The 19,764-nt window shown below is 55.1% G+C and overlaps 2 protein-coding genes across 3 annotated transcripts; both read right to left on the reverse strand.

Moving 5' to 3' along the window:
- Positions 1-289: 289 nt before the first annotated feature.
- Positions 290-2,666, reverse strand: KCTD11 (potassium channel tetramerization domain containing 11). The gene has a single exon (XM_012655693.1). The coding sequence runs from the start codon at positions 2,282-2,284 to the stop codon at positions 1,586-1,588; it is 699 nt and encodes a 232-aa protein (XP_012511147.1). The 5' UTR covers positions 2,285-2,666; the 3' UTR covers positions 290-1,585.
- On the reverse strand, positions 2,622-16,365 carry ACAP1 (ArfGAP with coiled-coil, ankyrin repeat and PH domains 1). Of its 2 annotated transcripts, XM_012655692.1 has the most exons (22): positions 16,120-16,365; positions 15,508-15,565; positions 11,951-12,070; positions 11,694-11,747; positions 11,551-11,609; positions 11,104-11,287; positions 10,927-10,971; positions 10,732-10,827; positions 10,538-10,612; positions 10,337-10,446; positions 9,185-9,236; positions 8,990-9,090; positions 8,557-8,680; positions 8,254-8,465; positions 6,994-7,063; positions 6,778-6,872; positions 6,504-6,673; positions 5,756-5,928; positions 4,855-4,964; positions 4,662-4,772; positions 4,267-4,316; positions 3,776-3,949 (listed from the first exon to the last, which is right to left on the reverse strand). In XM_012655692.1, exons 1-22 carry the CDS (start codon positions 16,170-16,172, stop codon positions 3,849-3,851), a joined length of 2,223 nt encoding a protein of 740 aa, XP_012511146.1. In that variant the 5' UTR covers positions 16,173-16,365; the 3' UTR covers positions 3,776-3,848. The 2 variants fall into 2 exon arrangements, with proteins under 2 accessions (XP_012511145.1, XP_012511146.1); XM_012655691.1 differs by having other exon boundaries at positions 2,622-4,316.
- Positions 16,366-19,764: the final 3,399 nt, after the last annotated feature.

Genomic DNA, 19,764 nt, shown 5'->3' on the forward strand with positions numbered 1-19,764 from the left:
TGCTAACCTAGGATGGGGTGTGGCCTTTCTGTCTTCTTCAGTAGGTGGCTTGGGACACTATAAAGAACCCCCCTTCCCATGTTCCAGAGTGTTCTGGACTCTCATTGGCCAGGCCAGGCCAGGCCACCCAGCTTCAGGAGAAGCCATGGACCCGGCAGCCAGATGAAATCATCTCTAGTAAGAGATGGGCAGAGAAAGTGGGGCTTCCGTTGCACGGGGGACAGTATCCCCAACCTGGCCCTCAGCAGCCTTTACAAGTTTGTGGTTCCAAAAGCAATTTTATTTTTCTTCTTGTAAATCATGACCAGTGATAAACAATGAGTGATGTCCCAGTGAAGAAGCTGTGCATGAGTATCCCATCCCTTCCCACGTCGTCCCCACTCTCCCAAACTCTTCATCTCCTCCCTGCACTGGGCAGCGTTGGGCCTCCCCCAGCTGTCTCCTAGCAAGAGGCCTATGGTTGCCTCAGCAACCAAGAGTTCATACAGGCCTCAAAGGCCTAGCTAGGCCCAGCGACTCCTCTTACCTCTCACCAGGAAGATCCCAGTGACTTAAACCCCAACAGGCCCCTCCTGCCTACATGGTGATGTGTGTACATGCGTGCACATAAACACACATGCATATACACACCCTGTAATTAAACTACTAATTCTCAGTCTACTCACACATATACCACAGACACACCCTGTGCCAGAATAGTTGTGGGGCAACCCCAAACAGGCCTGGACATGCAGAGACCACAGAAGGACCAGCACATAGACACTGTGGCCAGCAACACAGATGGGGACAAGAATGTCAGGGACCCGCACATCAGGTAGACAAACTGGCTGACACACATACACACACACACACACACACACACACACACACACACACACACATGAAGGAATAAGGCCAGAACCAAAAAGATACCCCCTCCTCCCCATGGCCAGCTCCACCCTCCATATGGGATCCTTCAAAACACTTGGAATTCCAGAGAGGTGCTCCAGCCCCATTGTGAATGGGGACTCTCCTAGCTCCCTTATGCCAATCTAGGATGGGGTGTGGCCTTTCTGTCTCCTTCAGTAGGTGGCTTGGGACACTGCAAAGAACCCCCTTCCCATGTTCCAGAGTGCTCTGGACTCTCATTGGCCAGCCAGGCCACTCAGCTTCAGCAGGAGAAGCCACGGTCCAGGAGGCCATATTGGGGCACTGAAAAGTTCCCCCTTTGCCCCAGACCTCAAGTCCCTCCAGTGTTCTGCCAGGTCTAGCCTGGACAAAGAGGTGGTCCCCATTTTTCTAGACCCCCAAATACTGAGCTCCAAGGAGAGACCGGCAGTCTCTAGCCTTAGGTAAGAACAGTCAAGAGAACCTTCCATGCCCATCCCACGGTCAGCACCAGTCCAGACCCTTTGGACCATTTGTGAGCCCTCGGTGGGCTCAGGTTTGGGAATTCCTGCCCACATCTGGGCTCCAGTCAGGTGCAGTGGGACCCCTGACTCTCATAGCTCCTGAGGCAGAGCTAGAAAGAGGCTTTAGGGGAACCTTTTCCCTGTTAGCTACCCCATTCCCTTTCCTTCCCACAATCAAACTGAGGACAGCATTCTCAGTGGCGGATAAAGCGCAGAGACCGGGAGTTGAGCAGGTCTTCAGGATCAGGGAAGACGGAGTCTAGGCGGAAGCCGTGCTCCAGAGCCACACGCAGCACCTCTTCCAGGAAGCTCGGTGTGCCCACCACTTCCCGCCGCTCTCCTGGCCCCCCAGTCCACAGGGGCTGCAGCCCCAGTCTCCCATACTCCACCTCAGGGAGTTCTGCAGGGCGGGGTGCCCACTCCAGATGAAAATGTGGGCCCCCCTCTGCCCTGTCCCCACTGGCCACACCGAATCGGGCCCGCATAGCATCCAGACATTCGGAGTCGGTACAGAAGAGGTTTGCCCGGAAGATGTCCACCTGGACGGAGCTCAGCTCATAGTGGTGTGGGCCCCGGCGAGCAGAGAAATGCACCTGGCGTGGGCTGACATCTACATCTGCGTGGAGCAAGGCAGCTGTGGGTGCAGGGGTCCCCTGAGAGGCCTCCAGTTCCCGCAGGGCATCCAGGAGAGGCCGGATCTGGTAGAAGTCGGCTTCTGCTCTGAGAAGTGCTGTCTCTCCGTATCCGCGGGGCAAGTCTAGACGGCCCAGCCGCAGGAAATTGAGGATGTGTCGGAAGGCTTTGCCATCCCGGTCGATGAAATAGTGGCCGCTTCCTTGGGAATTGAGGTTGGGAGGCATGGGGGTGCCGGCCCTAAACATTGCCCCCAGCATGGAGTCTGGGAAGCGGGTCAGGGTCTCCAAAGTGGTAGAATATAGTGTGCCCCCCACATTCAGGGTCACGGGGCCCCCAAAGGAGGGGGGCGAAGAGGGCACAGGAGGAGGGGAAATTTTGGGAAGTACAAGAGACCCCAAAAGAGAAGAAAAGGCAGAACTTCCTAGGAGTATGCAGAATTGGGTCGTAACTTTCAGACTTGCTGTGTTAGAGTTCAAGGCAGCAAGGTTTGGAGCTCACCCAGTTACTTTCGTGTTGGATGGGGGGCTGGTTTCAGGGCACAGAAATCCCTGAAAGGTTGAGAGAAGAGATGAAAACAGCAGAGGGCAGCAAGAAAGGGGAAGGGAGCTTCGGTCCAGACGTATCCGATTTTGGATGGTCAGCGACTCTTTTCTGGGGTCTTCAGACAGTGGGTTTCCGGAATCCAATCAGCAGGTGACGGTGGCGAGCACAGGGCTGACTCTGAAGGGCCCAGCTTCCGAGTCCCTGGCAGATCGCTGTCGCAGTGGGCGAGTCCACGCAGGGTTCCGGGGGCCAGTCAGAGGCCTGGCCTGGCTCCCGGCGCGGGTCCCAGGGGATGAAGGAGGAGCTGACGGGAGCGGATGGCGGAGCCTCCGGGTATCGGCTCGGGGGTGACGGATGCGCTCTCAGTCCGAGTTGGGAGTGTCCGAAGGCTCCGATGGAAGCAGCCAGGAATTTCGAGACCCAGCCGTCACCGCCTTCCCCGGGTGTTGCCGCAGCCGCTGAGGTCCTCTCCACCCCCAGGAAGTGGCCTAAGGGCAACGGCCCCGGGTCCTTTAAGAGGCAGCCCCGCCCCTTGGCGCCCCGCCCCCCGCCCTCGCGGGGCTCGCGCTGCTCGGGTGGCGGTGGGAGGCGAGTCCCGGACCGGAGAGACGGGGCGGACAGGCTGGACTGGCGGATGCAAGCGGGGGTGGGGTGACTCAGTCGCTTCGCCCCGGATGTGGCCGCGACGGCCCCGCCGCTCCTCAGGTGTGCCAGACCTCACGTTTGCAACTCGGCGGGGGCCCGAGTCTCTAATCCCACCACTCCAAGAAAGCCGAGGCCCGGCCGTCCCGGGCCAGGGTACCAGTTCCCTCCCAGTGGCTCCCGAGGGTAATTCCCGAGGGGGCGGGTGCTGAGCCGCCGCATTCCGGGAATGCCTCGGGGCCGAGGTGGCCCGAGCGAGCTCTCTATATCCCGGCGCGGTGCCAGCTCACCCTAAGGGAAGGCCGGTCCCCATCCCACGCCGGCGGCCTCTCTCCGGAGGGACGGGTCTGGCCAGGTCCCCTGAGCTGAGCCCGAGAGCCCCGCCCCACTGTCGCCCAGCGCTAGGGCTGAGGCCGAAGGTGCCACCTCAATCCCCCGGGAGTCGCCTCTTGCCTGACTCGAGCTCGCAAACTGCCAGCGGCTCCCCGCACCCCCGGAGCCACAGGGCCCAAAACCCTGCGGGCCCAAAGGTGGCGCCCAACAAATGAACGAGGAAGGGCGGCGCAAAGCACAGAGGCTTTAATGGCGGAGGGCCGGAAGGTGAGCAGGGAGGGTCCGGGGGCACGGGGCCTGGGATCACAGCGTGTGGAGATCATGACTACGCCGTCTCAGCTTCTCCGGGTCGTCCGACGCCATGAGAGAGAAGTCGCGGAAGATGTCAAGATACGTCTCATCCCCTGTGGGACAGGGAGGAAAGGCTGGGGAGGCCGGCGGCTGCGCCCCAGCGCGGAAGAGCCGGAGCCGGCAGCCGAGGCCGACCGGGTACAGTGCGCGCTTCGAGCGTGGGGGGGAACGTGTGTGCACGTGTGCGCCGTGAGCGCAGCGCCCGCACCTATTCCTTGCTTCACAGGCTTGGCACGTCGGATGCGCCCAATACATATTTGTTGAATAAATAATAGAATTAATGCAGTTGGGCACAAAGGGGATAGGTCACCAGGGGCTAGAAGCCTGAACCAGTGTTGGGCCTGGGGGCTGGGGTGGGTGGATACATTACCTGCCTGGCCCTGAGCCGCTTCAGCCTCCCTCATCTTTGCCAATCGTAGCCTGAAGGGGAGGAAATTAAGAAATGAATGACATTATCCTCACTGCCCCCTAACTTCCCGTCTTTTGGGCTGGGTTATGTTTCATTCACCTGCCTCCCCGGAGTCCAGTGCTTAAAAGATGCTTGACAGGACTGTTGATGCCTCTCAGGATGAACTCACCACCCTGGGACCGTGCCCGCCCGCCTTCCGTCTCCACACCGGATCCGTACTTGGAGCACCCTTTCTCTCCCTGGCCAGGCGCTGGCCGCACCTTCCCCGGGCTCCACCTGGCACACTCCAGTTTCGGCGTGAGCCCCTCCAGAATGGATAGCCCAAGCGCTAGCCCCGCCCCTTCAGGCATTCTCACAGGGTGACGATGTCAGCGTTGGCTGTTTCCACAGCGATGGTCAGAGGGTCCCTGCCTTCAGCATCGCGAGCCTCCAGATCTGCCCCCCGTTTCAGGAACAGGCAGGCGAGCCTGGAGAGGATAGCCAGGTTCAGCCGCCGCTCACCTGCTCCGGAGCCTTCCTCCCCACGGCCATTACTCCTGCCACCCCTACCCCGTGTGGCCAAGAATGGTTGCGTGGTGTAGCGGGCCCCGGCCTGCACTGTCCGCTTGGTTCACGTTCGCCCCGTTCTGGAGCAGAAACTCGCAGGCCAGAAGAGAATTCTGCATGGAGAAGTCGAGAAGGAGGATTGAGGGTGGCATCTTTAGAGGTGGATTTCAAGATGTTTTAGGGTGGGGTGAGTGAGGGTGGGAGGCAGGGTATGGTAATCAAGAGTGTGTGTGGGCATGCAGCTGTCAGGCTTGGCTCTAACTCTTCACATATATTCATATATTAAATCTATAGTACAAGTTGGGGGATTTTTTGTTTTATTTTTTTGACACAGGATCTTGCTCTGTTGCCCAGGCTAGTGCAGTGGCACCATCATATCATAGCTCACTGCAACCTCTAACTCCTGGGCTCAAGGGATCCTCCTGTCTCAACTCCCCAGTAGTTAGGACTACAGGCTTGTGCCACTACACCCAGCTAATTTTTCTATTTTTTATAGAGACAGGGTCTGGCTATGTTGCTCAGGCTGGTCTCAAACTCCTAGACTCAAGCAATCCTGCTTCAGCCTCCTAAAGTATTGGGATTACAGGTGTGAGTGACCACACCAGCCCGTAGTACAAGTTTATGAGGTATGTTATCCCTGTTTTACAGATGAGGAGACTGAGGCACAGAGAGGTTAATAACTTGTTTGAAGTCTCCTGTTAGTGGTGAAAGCCTGGATTCAAACTCAGTTCTCTGCTTCCAGATCACACAATCTTAGCAACCAGTCTATAGTGCTTATCCTCTCCCTATGGGGTGGGGGGCCCAGAGAGCTGGTGGGAGGGCAATGAAGTAAGGGCTGGGCCCAGAGTCAGAGAGAAGCCTTAGGGTAGGGTGGCTGGGGTGGGGAGGTCGTTGAGGCTCTCACAGCAGCTGTGGCCTGGATCAGCGGCGTGGCATTCTCCTGACTCCCATTGACCCAGTTGACATCAGCACCATGAGCAAGGGCATCAGCCATCGTGGGAAGGGATGGAGGATGCCCAGCAGCTCGAAACAGCAGGGCCCCAGGGTGCAGGCTTCCCAGGTCATCAGACGGGGGCTCTGTTAGAGGGAATCAGCTCTGAGTCTGGGAAGAAAACCCTCAGCACAGTCCCCTGATGCTGTATGGGACAGGTCACTTCTAAATTGTGAGGAGGCCTTCCTGACCCCAGACTGTGGTAGGAAATAGAGGGAAATGGGTGTGGGTATTGTTAAGTGTATATATGTGTACGGGGCCCTGGGATGTTGGGGAGAGACAGCGTCATTCACCTCATCCTGTCCAACCACCCTGGCTGGGACGTCACAGGTGACTGACTCTCCCTGACACTCGGTCTCAGCTCTTGGCTCCCGCTGCCCTAGCCAAACCCACACCCTCCTTCTCAGGTCTTTGGAGAGCCCAAACCCATTCCCACTCCTGCTTTCCTCATGCTGTTGACACCCCTTAGCCCTCCCTGCCTACTCCAAGCCCCATGCTCTTCCCAGTCTTAGTGTCACACTCCACTGTAATCCCTGAAACGGCAGATTGTCTCCCCAACATTCTCAAGGGGAAGGCCCTGGCCTCACAGCCTGCACCTCCCTATAGGGCACGGTGCTGAGCACACAGCAGGTGCTCAATGAATGCCCAACCAATTCTATACCTGGTTTGGATCTGAAGCTCCCTGGCCGGGGCCTAAGGGAAGGCTTTGGGGGCACAGGAGGCTGCCCCCTTGGGGGCCCCCGGCCACCTCTTCGCCCCCGAACCTCAGGAAGCTTGGTCAGGAACTTCTTCTCCACGTATTTAGCATGAATCCAGGCTTCCTTCTCCTGTCTGGGGGAGGGGGAGATGGAGACAGTCTTCCCTCTTCCCATTCCAGGTCCCCCTCCCTCTTCCACCTTGGAGGAGAGCCCCAGGCAGCTCCACCCCAACCTCACCGGGAGCAGCTGGGCCCAGGCTTCTTCACAGCCAACGCCTCTACACGGGCCTCATAGATCTGGTTGACGACAACATTTCCCAGCTCGCACATAAGCTTCGGGTGGCCCAGGCGGAGGTAGAGACAGACAGGGAGGGTAGGGGGTGAGTGTCTGAGTTCTCAGGGCTCTTCTGTCCATTGTCCTCGATCCCCCAATCTTTACAATATCCCAAGTTACCTTCACTAGTTCCGGCTCCCACGAGTCGAGGGTCAGAGACCGGACTTTGGAGAAGTGAACACCGAGGCTCCTGGGGAACCAGAGGGGGAAGTCAGGCCCTCTGTGGGGCAGTGGCCTGGGGAGGCTGCTGCTGCTTCTGGACAGACTGGGAGGCAAGGTCTGCACCGGGGCTGTGCAGAGGAGCTGGGCCAGGAGGCAGGGCAGGCGGGGCCGTGTCACCTCGACCTGGCTCTGGAGGATCCTGCCTGTTTCCCATTCCTTCTTCCTTCTTCCCTATGTTTCATTTTAAGGACCTCATCCTCTCCAGCCACTCCCTCCTCTTAGGCCACTTTGGCCAGGACAACTCTTCCCGTGCTATCACCCTTCCCTCCTTCCACCACACTGCCTAGGGTTGAGGACCTTGTAGACAGACTTGCTAAGGCCTCATGACCTCTTCTCTTCTCTCTTTGGTCTTCTTTTTTCTTTCTTTCTTTCTTTTTTTTTTTTTTTTTGAGACAAGAGTCTCACTCTGTCACCCAGGCTTGAGTGTGGTGGCGCCATCATAGCTCACAGCAACCTCAAACTCCTGGGCTCAAGTGATCCTCCTGCCTCAGCCTCCCGAGTAGCTGGGACTACAGGTATGTGCCACCATGCCTGGCTAATTTTTTCTATATATTTTTACTTGTCCAGCTAATTTCTTTGTATTTTTTTTAGTAGAGACCGGGTCTTGCTCTTGCTCAGGCTGGCCTTGAACTCCTGAGCTCAAAGGATCTAACCGCCTCGGCCTCCCAGAGAGCTAGGATTACAGGCGTGAGCCACCACGCCCGGCCCCAGCTAATTTTTAAAATTTTTTATAGAGACGTCATCTGGCTATGTTGCCCAGGCTGGTCTTGAACTCCTGGGCTCAAGCAATCCTCCTGCCTCAGCCTCCCAAAGTGCTGGGATTATGGATGTGAGCCACTACACCCAGCCTCTGTCTGCTGTTTGTTGGCTCCCCTACCCTCAGCAGCCCTGACCCTACACTTCCTCCAACCAAGCCAATAAGCTCCTCTGGGTCTTCCCCAATTCTAACCAGACTAGGACACTGAAGTCTGGGCCCATCTAGGTCTGTCTGGCACTCTACAGGCTCAGGCCCAGGCCTGGTGCCCAGTGACAGCCAGAATCTAAGAGGGAAAGCCAGGGTAAGGTGGAAAAAGAGAGGCCTGTGTGATAGGCTCTATCTTGGGGGCTGGACCACATCTGGAAGGAGCAAGGATCATGCTTGGAGCCTTGGGGAGTGACCTGTGGATGCCGGAGCACTGAATGCAGAGGGTCACACCAAGGTTGATGCTGGCCCACTCTGGAGCTGGCTCCCGGCAGTCGCAGCACTGGGCATTGCCATCCACACTCTGTACCTGGGCTGCCACGTGCCCGACTCCCCCAGGCTCCCTTCCCCTGGCCATCCCGCCACTGCCCAGTGTGGCAGCAGAGCCCACGGCCAGGTGTCCTGAGCCCTGGAAGAGACAAGGGAAGAAAGGGTGGCCTAGGGTAAGGGGTGCCCCATCTCCCAGGGCAACCTGGCCCTGCACCCCCACGTTAAGGTACCTGGCCTGGACCCCGGGGGCTGTCGTCAAGGCGAGCCTGGCTGAAGGCAGAGGCGATGCTGCTCTGCACAGCACTGACCCACAGCTGCAGGAGGCGCTCAGAGTCAGCCTGGAGGAGGCAGGACCTGGGGAGGGGAGTGAGGGAGATGGCAGAGGGGTCTGAGGCCTGGGGAGCAAGGTAGCAGGATGGGCAGGCTGACATTCAGCCAGTATGCAACCAGTTCCAGCTGCACTGACATACTCTGTACCAACTGGTAATACCCTCCAAATATCCCCCACCACCTTGTACCCTCTCCCCAGGTGGCCCCCCAATCCAGCCACCAAAGGGTTAGAGCCTGGAGTTGCATGGGGGTCCTCCACTGTGGTTGGCCCTGGCTGTCAGGTTAATAAATGTTTAGATACATTAGAATGTCACCCCTGAAGATTGCACTCACTTGCTCGTGGATACCACCTCAAAGCAGAACCGCCTTTCTGAGTCAGGGCAGAGCTTCACTGTGCAGAGGCGAAGGTCGTCCACCACCACAGTCACGGGGTCCTGGCAGGAGAAGGTGATAAGAGGCAGACCTCTAGCCGCAGGCAAGGGCTGAGTGTCCCTGTGGCCCGGGCATCCAGGACCCAGGCCTACTCACCTTGTACCTCTTCTGATAAACCATTTGGTTACTCTGAATGGTGAACCAGCGTCTGTAGGAGGTGGAAATAGTTAGGGACACAGGCAGCTTTGGGATGAGGCTCAGAACATGGACAGAAGAGAGGCTGTGCCCTTTGCCCCATAAGGATCTTGCCAAGAGGAAAGAGACCTGGGCTGTCCCATGAGACATTCAGAGAAGAGTGGACAGTTGTGCAGATTGGGATATCTAAGGAGAGCTATTCACATCTTAGACGACCCAGATTTGATATAGTTAATATTTATGAAGACAACTTTCCAGCAGATGGCAGTAAAATTCTTTTTCAATTGCTACAATTTTTAACAAATGGAAGTATCTTGGGGAAGGGGCTCCATTTTCTAATTTGCACAAAGATCTCATTTGGACTGGCAGTGGCCCTGGAAGGAGAAGGAGTCAAGTGAGGGCATGTCACCATCCTGCTCCAGACCCTGTAGTGGCTCCTCATTGCCCTCAGAGTAGATCCCAAGACCTTACAAAAGTCTACAGGGCCCTTTAACAATTCACACCCCTACTAGCTACCAGCTCCAATTTCATCTCCTACCACCTCCTCCTCCTCTCTTACTCTATACAGACCCATGGCCTCCTCTGCGCTCTCCCAATACCTCAGCTATCTCAGGGCCTTGGCACTGGCTCTTCCTTATGCCTAGAACATTCGTCTCCCAGATAGCCTTCAAGTCTTCTTCTCTTTTTTTTTAATCTCTTTTTTTGAGACAGAGTCTCACTCTGTTGCCTGGGCCAGAGTGCTGTGGCGTCAGCCTAGCTCACAGCAACCTCAAACTCCTGGGCTCAAGTGATCCTCCTGCCTCGGCCTCCCTCTTCCAAGTCTTTGCTCAAAAGTCACCTTCTCGTGAAGCCTACCCTGGCCCACTATTTAAAGCTGAAAACCCTGCCCAGCTGTCCATGTCCCTTTATTATTTTTCATCTAGGGCACTATTACCTTCTAACATAACACATAATTTACTTATTTATTATATTTATCATCTTTCTTTGCTGATAGAATGTGAACTCCACTGAGGCAGGGGTTTTGTCTGTTTTCCTTACTGTGCTTGGCACACTAAAACCACTCAAAAATTTTTAATTGGGTGAGTTTGGCTGACTGGGGCATCCTCTCCTCACCTGCTCCAGGTCTTAAATGCGTTGCTGGCTCGTTTGAAGAGATGTCCTTCCATGACCAGGCCACCAGGCCCCTCCCTTAGGCTTGGCTCTGGCTCCTCCCCACCCAGCTCCTGGAGGCACAGAGGGTCAAAGGGCAACTGAAGCAGGCAGAGACCAAGGCCACAGCCTTGTCTACCTCCTGCCCACAGTCCCAGTCCTCACCTTCTGTTTCAGCAGCACATGTCTCTGCTCCATGTCCCTCTTCTCTCGTGCTGAATTCAAGACCAGCTGGTGCAACTGGGCATAGGAAGGGCATCTCAGATGTCCAAGCCCCTCCCCCCACCGACTAGGCCAGGGCAGTCATCTCAGAGCCCCCTAACCTCCCTCCACCACCTGTCTGCTCCCTGGGGCCCCACCTGGGCACCCAGCTCCTTGCGATACCGGGCCAGCCGGCTCAGCTCCTCATGGCCCTGCTGGAAATGGGTAGCCTGGGCTTCCACCAAACGCAGCACCTGGGTGACAAGGTGGTAATCTCTCTCCCTCTCTCCTCTCCCGTCATGCTCTCTGTCAGCAGGCTCCTCTCACCTTAACCTCCCCCCACCACAACTCACAAACTCCATGATGTCAAACTTCCTCTTGTCCTCAATCACATTGATCTGAGGACCAGAAAAGACCTCAGGTTAGTCTTGAAAACATAGCGCCCCCTCCCACTGCATAATGGGGGCTCCCCAGCCTCAAGGTGGCACCTGAGGCCCTGGTACCCCAGGAGGACAGGTTGAGGCAGGCACCTGCAGGGCATAATCCAGTGCCCGTCCCCGGTACGCAGCTCGAGCAGTCCTCAAAGCAGCTCCTGCCTCTTCTGCCTCCTGGGCTCGGCGCCTGGGGACCTCTGCGTTGTGGGTAAGAGCAGCCTCCAGGCTCTCAGCCCCCCGCCAGAAATCCCGGCGAGCCTCTCGGAAACCTCGGAGACCTCTGGGGATGGGGAGATAACACAGAATCACAGATGACACCCTCCGGCCCCCGGCAGAGACTTCCCAGGAAATGGCCCACCTGTATCCTTTCAGTTAGCCTGTGCAGTCAGAAATCCAAAGGGATCCCTGGGACAGCAGGATAGAAGTTGGGCCACCAGAAACCCCAATCTCACAACTCCTTCACTCGAGAAGGCCCCGTGGTACTGGGAAGAGGGCTGGAGGGCAGGTTTCTGGGAAATAAGGTCCCCTTCCCTCCCTTCTCACTCCTTGACCAGGGTCTGGATTTGCTGCTGCAGAGTGTGTTGGATGGCGTCTAGAAGCTCCTGAGGGAAGAAGAAGTTGGCAGGAGAGGGTCAGGACCACAGATGACCTCGTGCCCCGCCCTCCCTCTCCCCTCCCCAACTCACTGCGTGGCTGTCCAGCTTGTGGCTGAGGCTCACGGTGAATTTGTCCAGACACTCCTAAGCAAGAAGCAGGACAGAGAGAGCACCATGCGTGGGGTGGCAGGGCCCGCCCAGCTCTCGATCCAGCTTGCTCTGGCTGTCTCGGATGGCAGCCCAGCCCTGCTCTGACCTGGGACCTGCAGACCCCAGGCCAGCCCTCTTCTTCCACAGCATCTCTTCATCCCACACCCCATTCCCCCTGGCTCAGACCCTCCGCATACCGCCATCATGGGCTCTGGAGGACCCAGGCGGGCCAGGTCACAAATGCCACCAATGAAGGCGCGGCTGGCAGCAAGGTAATGGCGCCCACTTTCCAAGAGGCCGGTGCCCAGCTTGAGGAGCTAGGAAGGGAGGTTGACAGTGAGCTGAGCTGCTGGCCACCACACCAGGTGATGCCCTTGCCCCTGCGCCGCTTCCTCTCCCACCTCACCTACCCTTCCCTCCAGCCTACTCTAGCTGTCCCCCATACCCACCATTCTAACACACCTGGTGCAGTCTCATCTCCACTTCTCTGCTCCCACTGCCCTGTGCCTGCAACAAAATTCCTGCCGATTCCCCCAGCCCATGGCCAATGCCACTGTCAGTTTTACCTCCAAAACATCTTTCCTTGTCCACTCCCACCTGTCTCTCCCTGCCCTGCCTACCTGCATGGATCCAGTGTTCCCGGAAAACTCCATCCTCCTGCATCGCCTCGTTCACAGGATGAATTGTCTACATAGCTGGCATAAAATTCTATAGTATTTACTGTCTGGACTGGTCCCATTCTGTGCTCACTGATCATTCTCTCGTAAATATTAATTGGTCATCCAGGCCACAGGGTCAGGGCCAAGATGGGATGCTACGGTGCTCCTGGGGCCCATCCTATCTGGCCCCCTCCACTCACAAACAGGGAGACTTTATAAACCAGGTGGGAGTGGCTGGCCTGAGAAGGGTCTCTCTGGGTGACCAGAACCCCAAGTCAATCTCCTGACCCCTGCACTTGTCTCCTGCAGGACTACGACTACATTGCCTCTGAGGTAGGCACTTGGCTCTGGCCTGAGTCACCGTATCTGGGATGGAGCAAGTGTCTATGGAGCCCTTCAGCTCGGTGGGGTGGGGGGCGCAGGAGACCACCGTCTGTGAGGAAATCTAGGGCAGCAGGAGCTCAGAAAGCTTGGGCTATGTATGTGGTCAGTGCATGTTTGTTGAACTGAAAAACATTTTCTGGGGCTTTTGGAGGCTTCAGTGAAATACAGCTTGACTTGAAGGTGTCTGGCAGGAGCTGTAATGGTTAGGAAACTGACCAAAATCAAATATTTTTTGTTTCGTTTTGTCTTTGAGACAGGGTCTTGCTTTGTTGCCCCTGCTACAGTGCAGTGGCATCATCTTAGCTCATTGCAACCTCAAACTCCTGGGCTCAAGCGATCCTCCTGCCTCAGTCTCCTGAGTAGCTGGGACTACAGGCACGCGCCACAATGCCCGGCTAATTTTTTCTATGTATTTTTAGTTGTCCGATTCATTTCTTTCCATTTTTAGTAGAGACGGCGTCTCACTCTTGCTCAGGCTGGTTTCGAACTCCTGAGCTCAAACAATCCGCCCGCCTCGGCCTCCCATAGTGCTAGGATTACAGGCGTGAGCCACCGCGCCCGGCCTAGAGACTCACTCTTGCTCAGGTTAGTCGTGAACTTCTGACCTTAAGTGATCCTCCCTCCTTGGCCTCCCGAGGATTACAGGTGTGAGCCACCGTGCCTGGCCATGATCAAATCTTAGCAGACATCACCACCGGGTGTCTGGGACATGGGACAAGGATGCGCACAACTTACTGTGTGGATCTAGGAGACTGAGTGTCTAGCATTTTCCTTACCCACCCCAGACCCTCCCCCTTATGTGAGTAAGGAATTTTGATAAGACCGAACTAGTGAAAAACTGGTACATCTGTACAACAGACTAGTACTCAGCAACAAAAAGGAATGAACTATTGATATGTATGATAACTTGGATAAACGCCAAAGGTGTTATTCTGAGTGGCAAAAAAAGCTAATCTGGAAAGGTCACATACTACATGATTTCATTTGTATAACATTCTAGAAATGATGAAATATAGGCGTGGAAAACAAATCAGTGGTTGCCATGGACCAGAGAAGGGGGTGGGGAGGATATCACTATAAAGGCACAGCATATAGGAGTTCCTTCGTGGTAATAGAAATTTTATGTCTTAAATTTGGTGATGGTTATATGAATCTGTACATATGATAAAGTGCCACAGAATTATATACAAAGACATACCAAAAACAAACAAAAAGAGTATATGTAAAATGTGAAATCAGAGTAGTGTCTGTAGACTTTGTTGTTAATTGTGTTGTGATAATATTAAGTTCCTGGGCTGGCACAGTGGCTCATGCCTGTATTACAGCACTCTGGGAGGCCAAGGTGGGAGGATCACTTGAGGTCAGGAGTTCGAGACCAGCCTGAGCAAGAGTGAGACCCCGCCTCTACTAAAAATAGAAAAATTAGCCGGGTGTGGTGGCACTTGCCTGTAGTCCCAGCTACTTGGGAGGCTGAGGCAGGAGGATTGCTTGAGCCCAGGAGTTTGAGGTTGCTGTGAGCTTGGCTGATGCCACGGCACTCTAGCCTGGGCAACAGAGTAAGACCCTGTCTCAAAAAAAAAGAAAAGAGTCCCTCATGCCACCTACATTCTAGTGGGGAAAAATAGACATGAAACAAACAGGCAAGTGTGACAGACACATACTAAGGTGACCCTCAATTATATACATCCTTACATAATTCCTACCCCTTGAGTATGAGCAAGACCTGTGACTTTCTTCTATCCAACAGAATAGGACAAAAGCAATGGGATGTCACCCCCATGATTAGGTTACACCATGTGACAGAGGTGATGGATGTTGCTCCTGTGATTACATAACCATATTTTTGCTAGCACACACAAGAGACACTTTCCTGTTGGCCCTGAGGAAGGTGGCAGGAAGAAGCATTAGCAGCTGTTATAATGTAAAGTGCCTATGGAGAGGGCCACATGGCAGGGACCTGTGGGCGGCCTCTAGAAGAGGAATGCTTCAGTCCCACAACAGCAAGGAACTATGTCTGCCCACCATCACACGAGCTTGAAAGAGAGCCTGGAGTTTCAGATTAGACTGCCGCCTCAGCCAAGACCCTCGCTGCAGTCTAGGAGCCCTTGAGCAGAGGAGCAGCAAAGGCACACCCAGACTCCTGACCCACAGGAAACTAGGATAACAAATGCATATTGTTTTAAGTGGCTCAATTTGTCATAATTTGTTATGCAGCAATAGAAAACTAATATAGCAAGTAAATATATAACATGTCAGATAGAGGTAAACATTATAAAGAAAAACAAAGCGGGATATGGGAATGGGAGTATATGTGTGTGTAGTTGTGTGCACATGTTGTTTTATAGAGCAGTCAGGGAAGACCTTACTATCTTGTGTTTTAATGTTTTACTAGTTTGTCTTCCACAGTCAGTCTCTGGGCTCCTTGGGGACAGAAATGATCTTGCTTTCTCTGAATGCCCAGGGCCTGGCACAATGTAGGGGTTCAGGAACTGAACAAGGAAGTCCATGAGTGAGTCTTGTTTTCCAAGATCCTGAGCTCCTTGAGGGCAAAGAACCAGCCACCCTTTTTGCTACTCTGTAGTTCCCAAAATATCTATCCTACGCAATTAGCATTCAGTAATGCCTGGATTCATTCTGTCTCCAACTTTCTCCCTGGCTCCACCCCTCTCATCCTAACCCACTCCTGGGTCACCTCTCCATGTCAGGGTCACCTTTTCCAGACGGGTCTCCAATTCTGACACTTCAGCTTCCACCAGCTCGATAGAGGCTCTGGGAAACAAGGGATGGGGTCACAAGCACAGAGCTTGGGGCCATCGGTCTGTCTGCCTCGTCAGGGTCAGGGTTGGAGTCTCAGGGTGGTGGGTACAGACCGAGGAAGCTGCTGGGTTGAGTAGACCTGCCCACCCGCGCTCTCTTGCTCCGCTCACTCTGCACCGTCTGGGAGCTACTACAGCCAGGGCCAGAGCAGGAAGGGTAGAAGAAGGGTGGATGTGGCGAGGGCAGGAAGTTGCTAACCGCCCCAGAGCAGGTGCTGGGGGAGGGGCAGGGGTCCTAGTGAGAGTCAGGAGGGAATTCCAGCTCTCGGGGTGAGAGAGAGGCTGGAGAGGCCAAGAGGTGCATGCAGTGGGCGGAGGGCACTGGAATACCCTGGTTTGATAGCAGAGGTGCCACTTTGGCCCACAAGCTCACTCTTGTCCCCTTTGAGGCCTACTCCCTGAAAGAAGATCCGGCCAGGGGAAAGTTGTGTGTGCGCGCAGCATATGTGTATGGGGGGATGTTAGACCTTCCTCTCCTCAGCCCCCGGCAGACCAACACATACTTACCGGAAACGTGGTGAGTCCTTGAGACACTCCTCGAAATCCAGCTTGACGGTCATCTCAGCTTGATCACTGTGGGCCAACTGGCAGGTGGGGATGCAAGTGGAGCCACTCCCTGCCCCAGGAGGGGAGATGACAGGGAAGGAGGAGTGGGTCCTCTGCTGGGTAGGGCCCAGGGGCACAATTCTTTCCCCAAGGGGAAGGGGTGTTCTAGGAGGAGCTCTCACCCCACACTTCCAGGCAGCACTGGGAGGGGCAGGGGCGGGGCCAGGGCAGAGAAGGGGGGCCTGAGATCAGAGAAGCCACAGCCCCGCCCTCAGAGACTATCTGCTGTCACCTTCCTCCTAGGCACCCTAGTCTATGACTGCTTCTTTGTCCTTTAGTGGTTGAGTTTTGGGGGCCTGGCAGATCTAGGTTCAAATCCTAGCTCTTTCACTTGGAGGCTGTGTGACCGTGGGCAAGCTCTCCGATTCCTAGTTTTCTCATCTGAAAGATAGGAATGATAACCCCTACCTCTAGGGCTGTAAGAATTAAAGAAGATGATACTGCTAAATTTATGGTTCAGTAAATTAATTGCATTAGTCACTGTCATCCTGCTGCAGCTTGGGCCTTCTCGGGATCCTATGTTCCTGTTGCATCCACGACTGCTCCCTGCTTTCTTTTCTCGGCTCTGCCTTCGTGGTTTCCTGCATGTGAACTCCCCCCACCCTCCACTCGACGACTGAGCAGGCTCATCCTGGGCACCTGATTCACAGCCCCCAGACTCCTGCTCTTCCTCTCTTTATTGTCCACCCCTAGGGTGGTGAGGGCAGGGAAGGGGCCACCACCCCACCCTCAGTTGGCTACATTTCCCATTGTTCGGTTTCTTCTTCCTGAGTCCATTGAAGCCACAGAGTTTCATCTGCAGACAGAAGAGTTTGGGTTAGTGGCTTTTTTGCATCAGGCATGAAATCTTTCCCATGTGACCCCCAGATTCCCTAGAACCTTCCTACCCAACCCCTCTGCCTCTGGGGCCAGTGCAAGCACACCCTTGCCTCTGCCCAAGCTCATGTCTGCACTCATTCTAGCTTGAGGGGTTTTGATTGCTTCCATGTTCCCTCTCTGAACTCCCTGGGCTTTGCCAGCTCAGCCCCTTGGCCACCAGCTACTGACCACAGGTGGATATCACTTGAGACTCGTCTTTGGAGGACTTGGAAGTACCTGGAGTGGGTGGAGTGGCAGAGAGGAGTCAAGGAGGAGAAATGGAGCCAGTGGGTAGTGCCAAGCTGGATGGGGTCCCAGCCCCTTCTGAGCCTCCCTGGTTCCTCTCCTGTGCAACGTGGGTCTTGGACTCCAGGATCTTTAGGGCCTCTCTTACCACCTGTTGCTGAGGTACTGGCCTGAAAGAATTGGGAGGTCAGGAGATGGGAGCTTGCCAAGAGCCAGGCCCAAGGAGATGGTGGCCTGGTGCCCTCACCAGCCTGCTATAATGTCACTGTCACTGTCAGGGAGCTCTCAGTGGCCTTGTAATCCCTAAAGGGGCTTCCCATGTGGTCCAGTAGGTGGACCTCAGTGCTCATGGGCTTCTCAATCACCCAGGTCAAGCTGGCAGAGCCTGGAAGAATCATGGGATCAGGGCTGGGGCACCCATCTGGCTGGTGGCTCTCAGGCCCCCTGCCCCCCAGGCTGGCCCACCATGGCTCTCACTGTCCTGCTGCTCATCTTCTGAGTCCTCCTCAAGCTCTGGGTGGGAGCAGGACCTGAGGTATCTTCCTTTGCTGTAATACTCCTTCCGTTGCAGACCAATCTCCTGCTCCAACACGATGATAGGCAAAGCCAGGGAGGACTGACTGCTGCTGGTAGAGGAATCTGAGGAACCTCTAAATTAATCTGAGTCTTATGGCCACCTGGTGTATCCATGCCTCCCAGGTGTCCATCATGGGACCCCACCACAGGGGAGAAGCTCAAGTCCCAGATCCTCATCTCATTTACTGCTCTCACACCATCCACCTGAGAAAACCTTCAGTGACCACTCCATGCCCCATGGTTCTCCTGAGCTTTCTGTTTCTCACCAGCCAACCATCTCTGGGGCTATCTTGAGTGGGGACCCTACTCCTTTCTGGGGCCACCTCCCAGCATTACTTCCATGACAGGCAGCAAGACCTTGGGCTGATGTCCATTGAGGAAGACAGACTATGATGCAGACTTCTGAACTACCACTCCCTTGAGTCCCTGGTGCCCCACCATAGCTAACCTGTGACTGCAATGATATGGCTCCTGGTCACCAAGGCAGTCTCATCTTTGACTTCTTTAGCCATTCCTCCTGCCCAGGCTCTCTGAACAGGCCTGGGCTCTGGGTTCAGCATCACGCCTTGACTGCCACTGCTGATACTGACACTACCCCCATTGCTGTCCTCGTCATCATCCAAGAGCTGGTTTTTCTGAGCCTTGAGGAACTTCCCTTCATCGTAGTGTGCCTTGCGGCGCTTGTCAAAATCACTGGAGTCTGTGGACCATTGTGAGAGCTTGGCTTTCACACCAGGCTCCTGCTGAAAGTTCACTCCACCTCCCCTTTCCATTCGATACCCAATCCTCATCTCACATTTCCTGGGAACATCGTTTGGAGACCCTGAGCTTCTGTTATCACCATACTGGAGGACCCTGGGGCAGAAATCATCCACTGTTGCAAGCCTGAAGAGGAGGGAAACTAGTTGAGGACACCGAAGGGAGAGAACAACAATGGGGGCAGGTGGTAGATGGAGCCAAGCTGGCTGACCTCCCAGTCAGTCTTGGTCAGGCCTGATATGAACTGTAGTACCTTTCATTTTGGGTGCCAAAAAGCATAGCTGCCTCAGACCTCAGTTCAGGGGCGAAGGGAGGAAGAGGCCCCACATTCCAACTTATCTCTGAGGACTCTCACCTCTCTGCCAGTGCTTCAGGAGTCACTTTGTGAGAGGACCCGGCAGTGAGATCCTCAAAACTGTCCTCTAGCCTGCAGAGGAAGGGGAAGCAGGGGAGGAGCATCAGGCAGTATCCAGCCTCTAAGGCTTCTCTGCCTTCTCCATTTGTCTCCACCTTCCAACAGAGAAGAGTCCAGGCTGAAGGGTTAGGGCTGAGGGCTCCACCTGTGGTAGGGAGTGTTGGGCTCATCCACCTTCATAAATCCGTAGTCCTTGTCAGGGGGGTGGTGTGTGGCCAGGATATTCATCTCATCCCAGTGCTGACACTTTTTCCTAGCGTAAGAGGATGATACAGAAAAGGGGGAGGAGAACTTCTTGTAACCCCTTCCTCACAGCCCTCTCTCATTCTTCCAGTCATTCAAAAAACTTTTCTTACATCCCCTTGTAGAGGCTGGGGATGGAGTCAGACCCAGTGATAATCACAGTGCTATGTAGCCAGGATTTATGGGGCACCTGCTACTCTCCCAAAGGCCTGGAGCCTTTGGGAGAGCAGCGATTGCACTCATCTACTCTAACTTCTAGTTCTCAGGACTTCTCCCCTTCCCTTCTGGCTCTCACCCGCCAGGGTCCTGAACCCCTCCCTCCGGACTTTGGGCCACCTGCTAGCAGAGCTGGGCTCCTTCTCCGCAGTGGGGGATTTCTGCATCAAGATGGAGCTGTTCTTTTTTAGGATGCTCCGAGGCCGGTCCTCCTGGGAGGTGTGGGGGTGCAA

Source organism: Propithecus coquereli, unplaced genomic scaffold (genome assembly GCF_000956105.1).
Source record: "Propithecus coquereli isolate 6110/MARCELLA unplaced genomic scaffold, Pcoq_1.0 Scaffold482, whole genome shotgun sequence".
NCBI classification, from domain to species: Eukaryota; Metazoa; Chordata; class Mammalia; order Primates; family Indriidae; genus Propithecus; species Propithecus coquereli.

Coding starts and splice junctions, on each gene's coding strand:
- ACAP1 (XM_012655691.1), bottom strand. CDS start 16,172: ATGACCGTCAAGCTGGATTTCGAGGAGTGTCTCAAGGACTCACCACGT. Junction 8,466..8,556: donor GCCCCCGGGGTCCAGGCCAG/GTACCTTAACGT, acceptor TGTCTCTTCCAG/GGCTCAGGACACCTGGCCGT. Junction 4,965..5,755: donor TGATCCAGGCCACAGCTGCT/GTGAGAGCCTCA, acceptor TTCTCCATGCAG/AATTCTCTTCTGGCCTGCGA.
- KCTD11 (XM_012655693.1), bottom strand. CDS start 2,284: ATGCTGGGGGCAATGTTTAGGGCCGGCACCCCCATGCCTCCCAACCTC.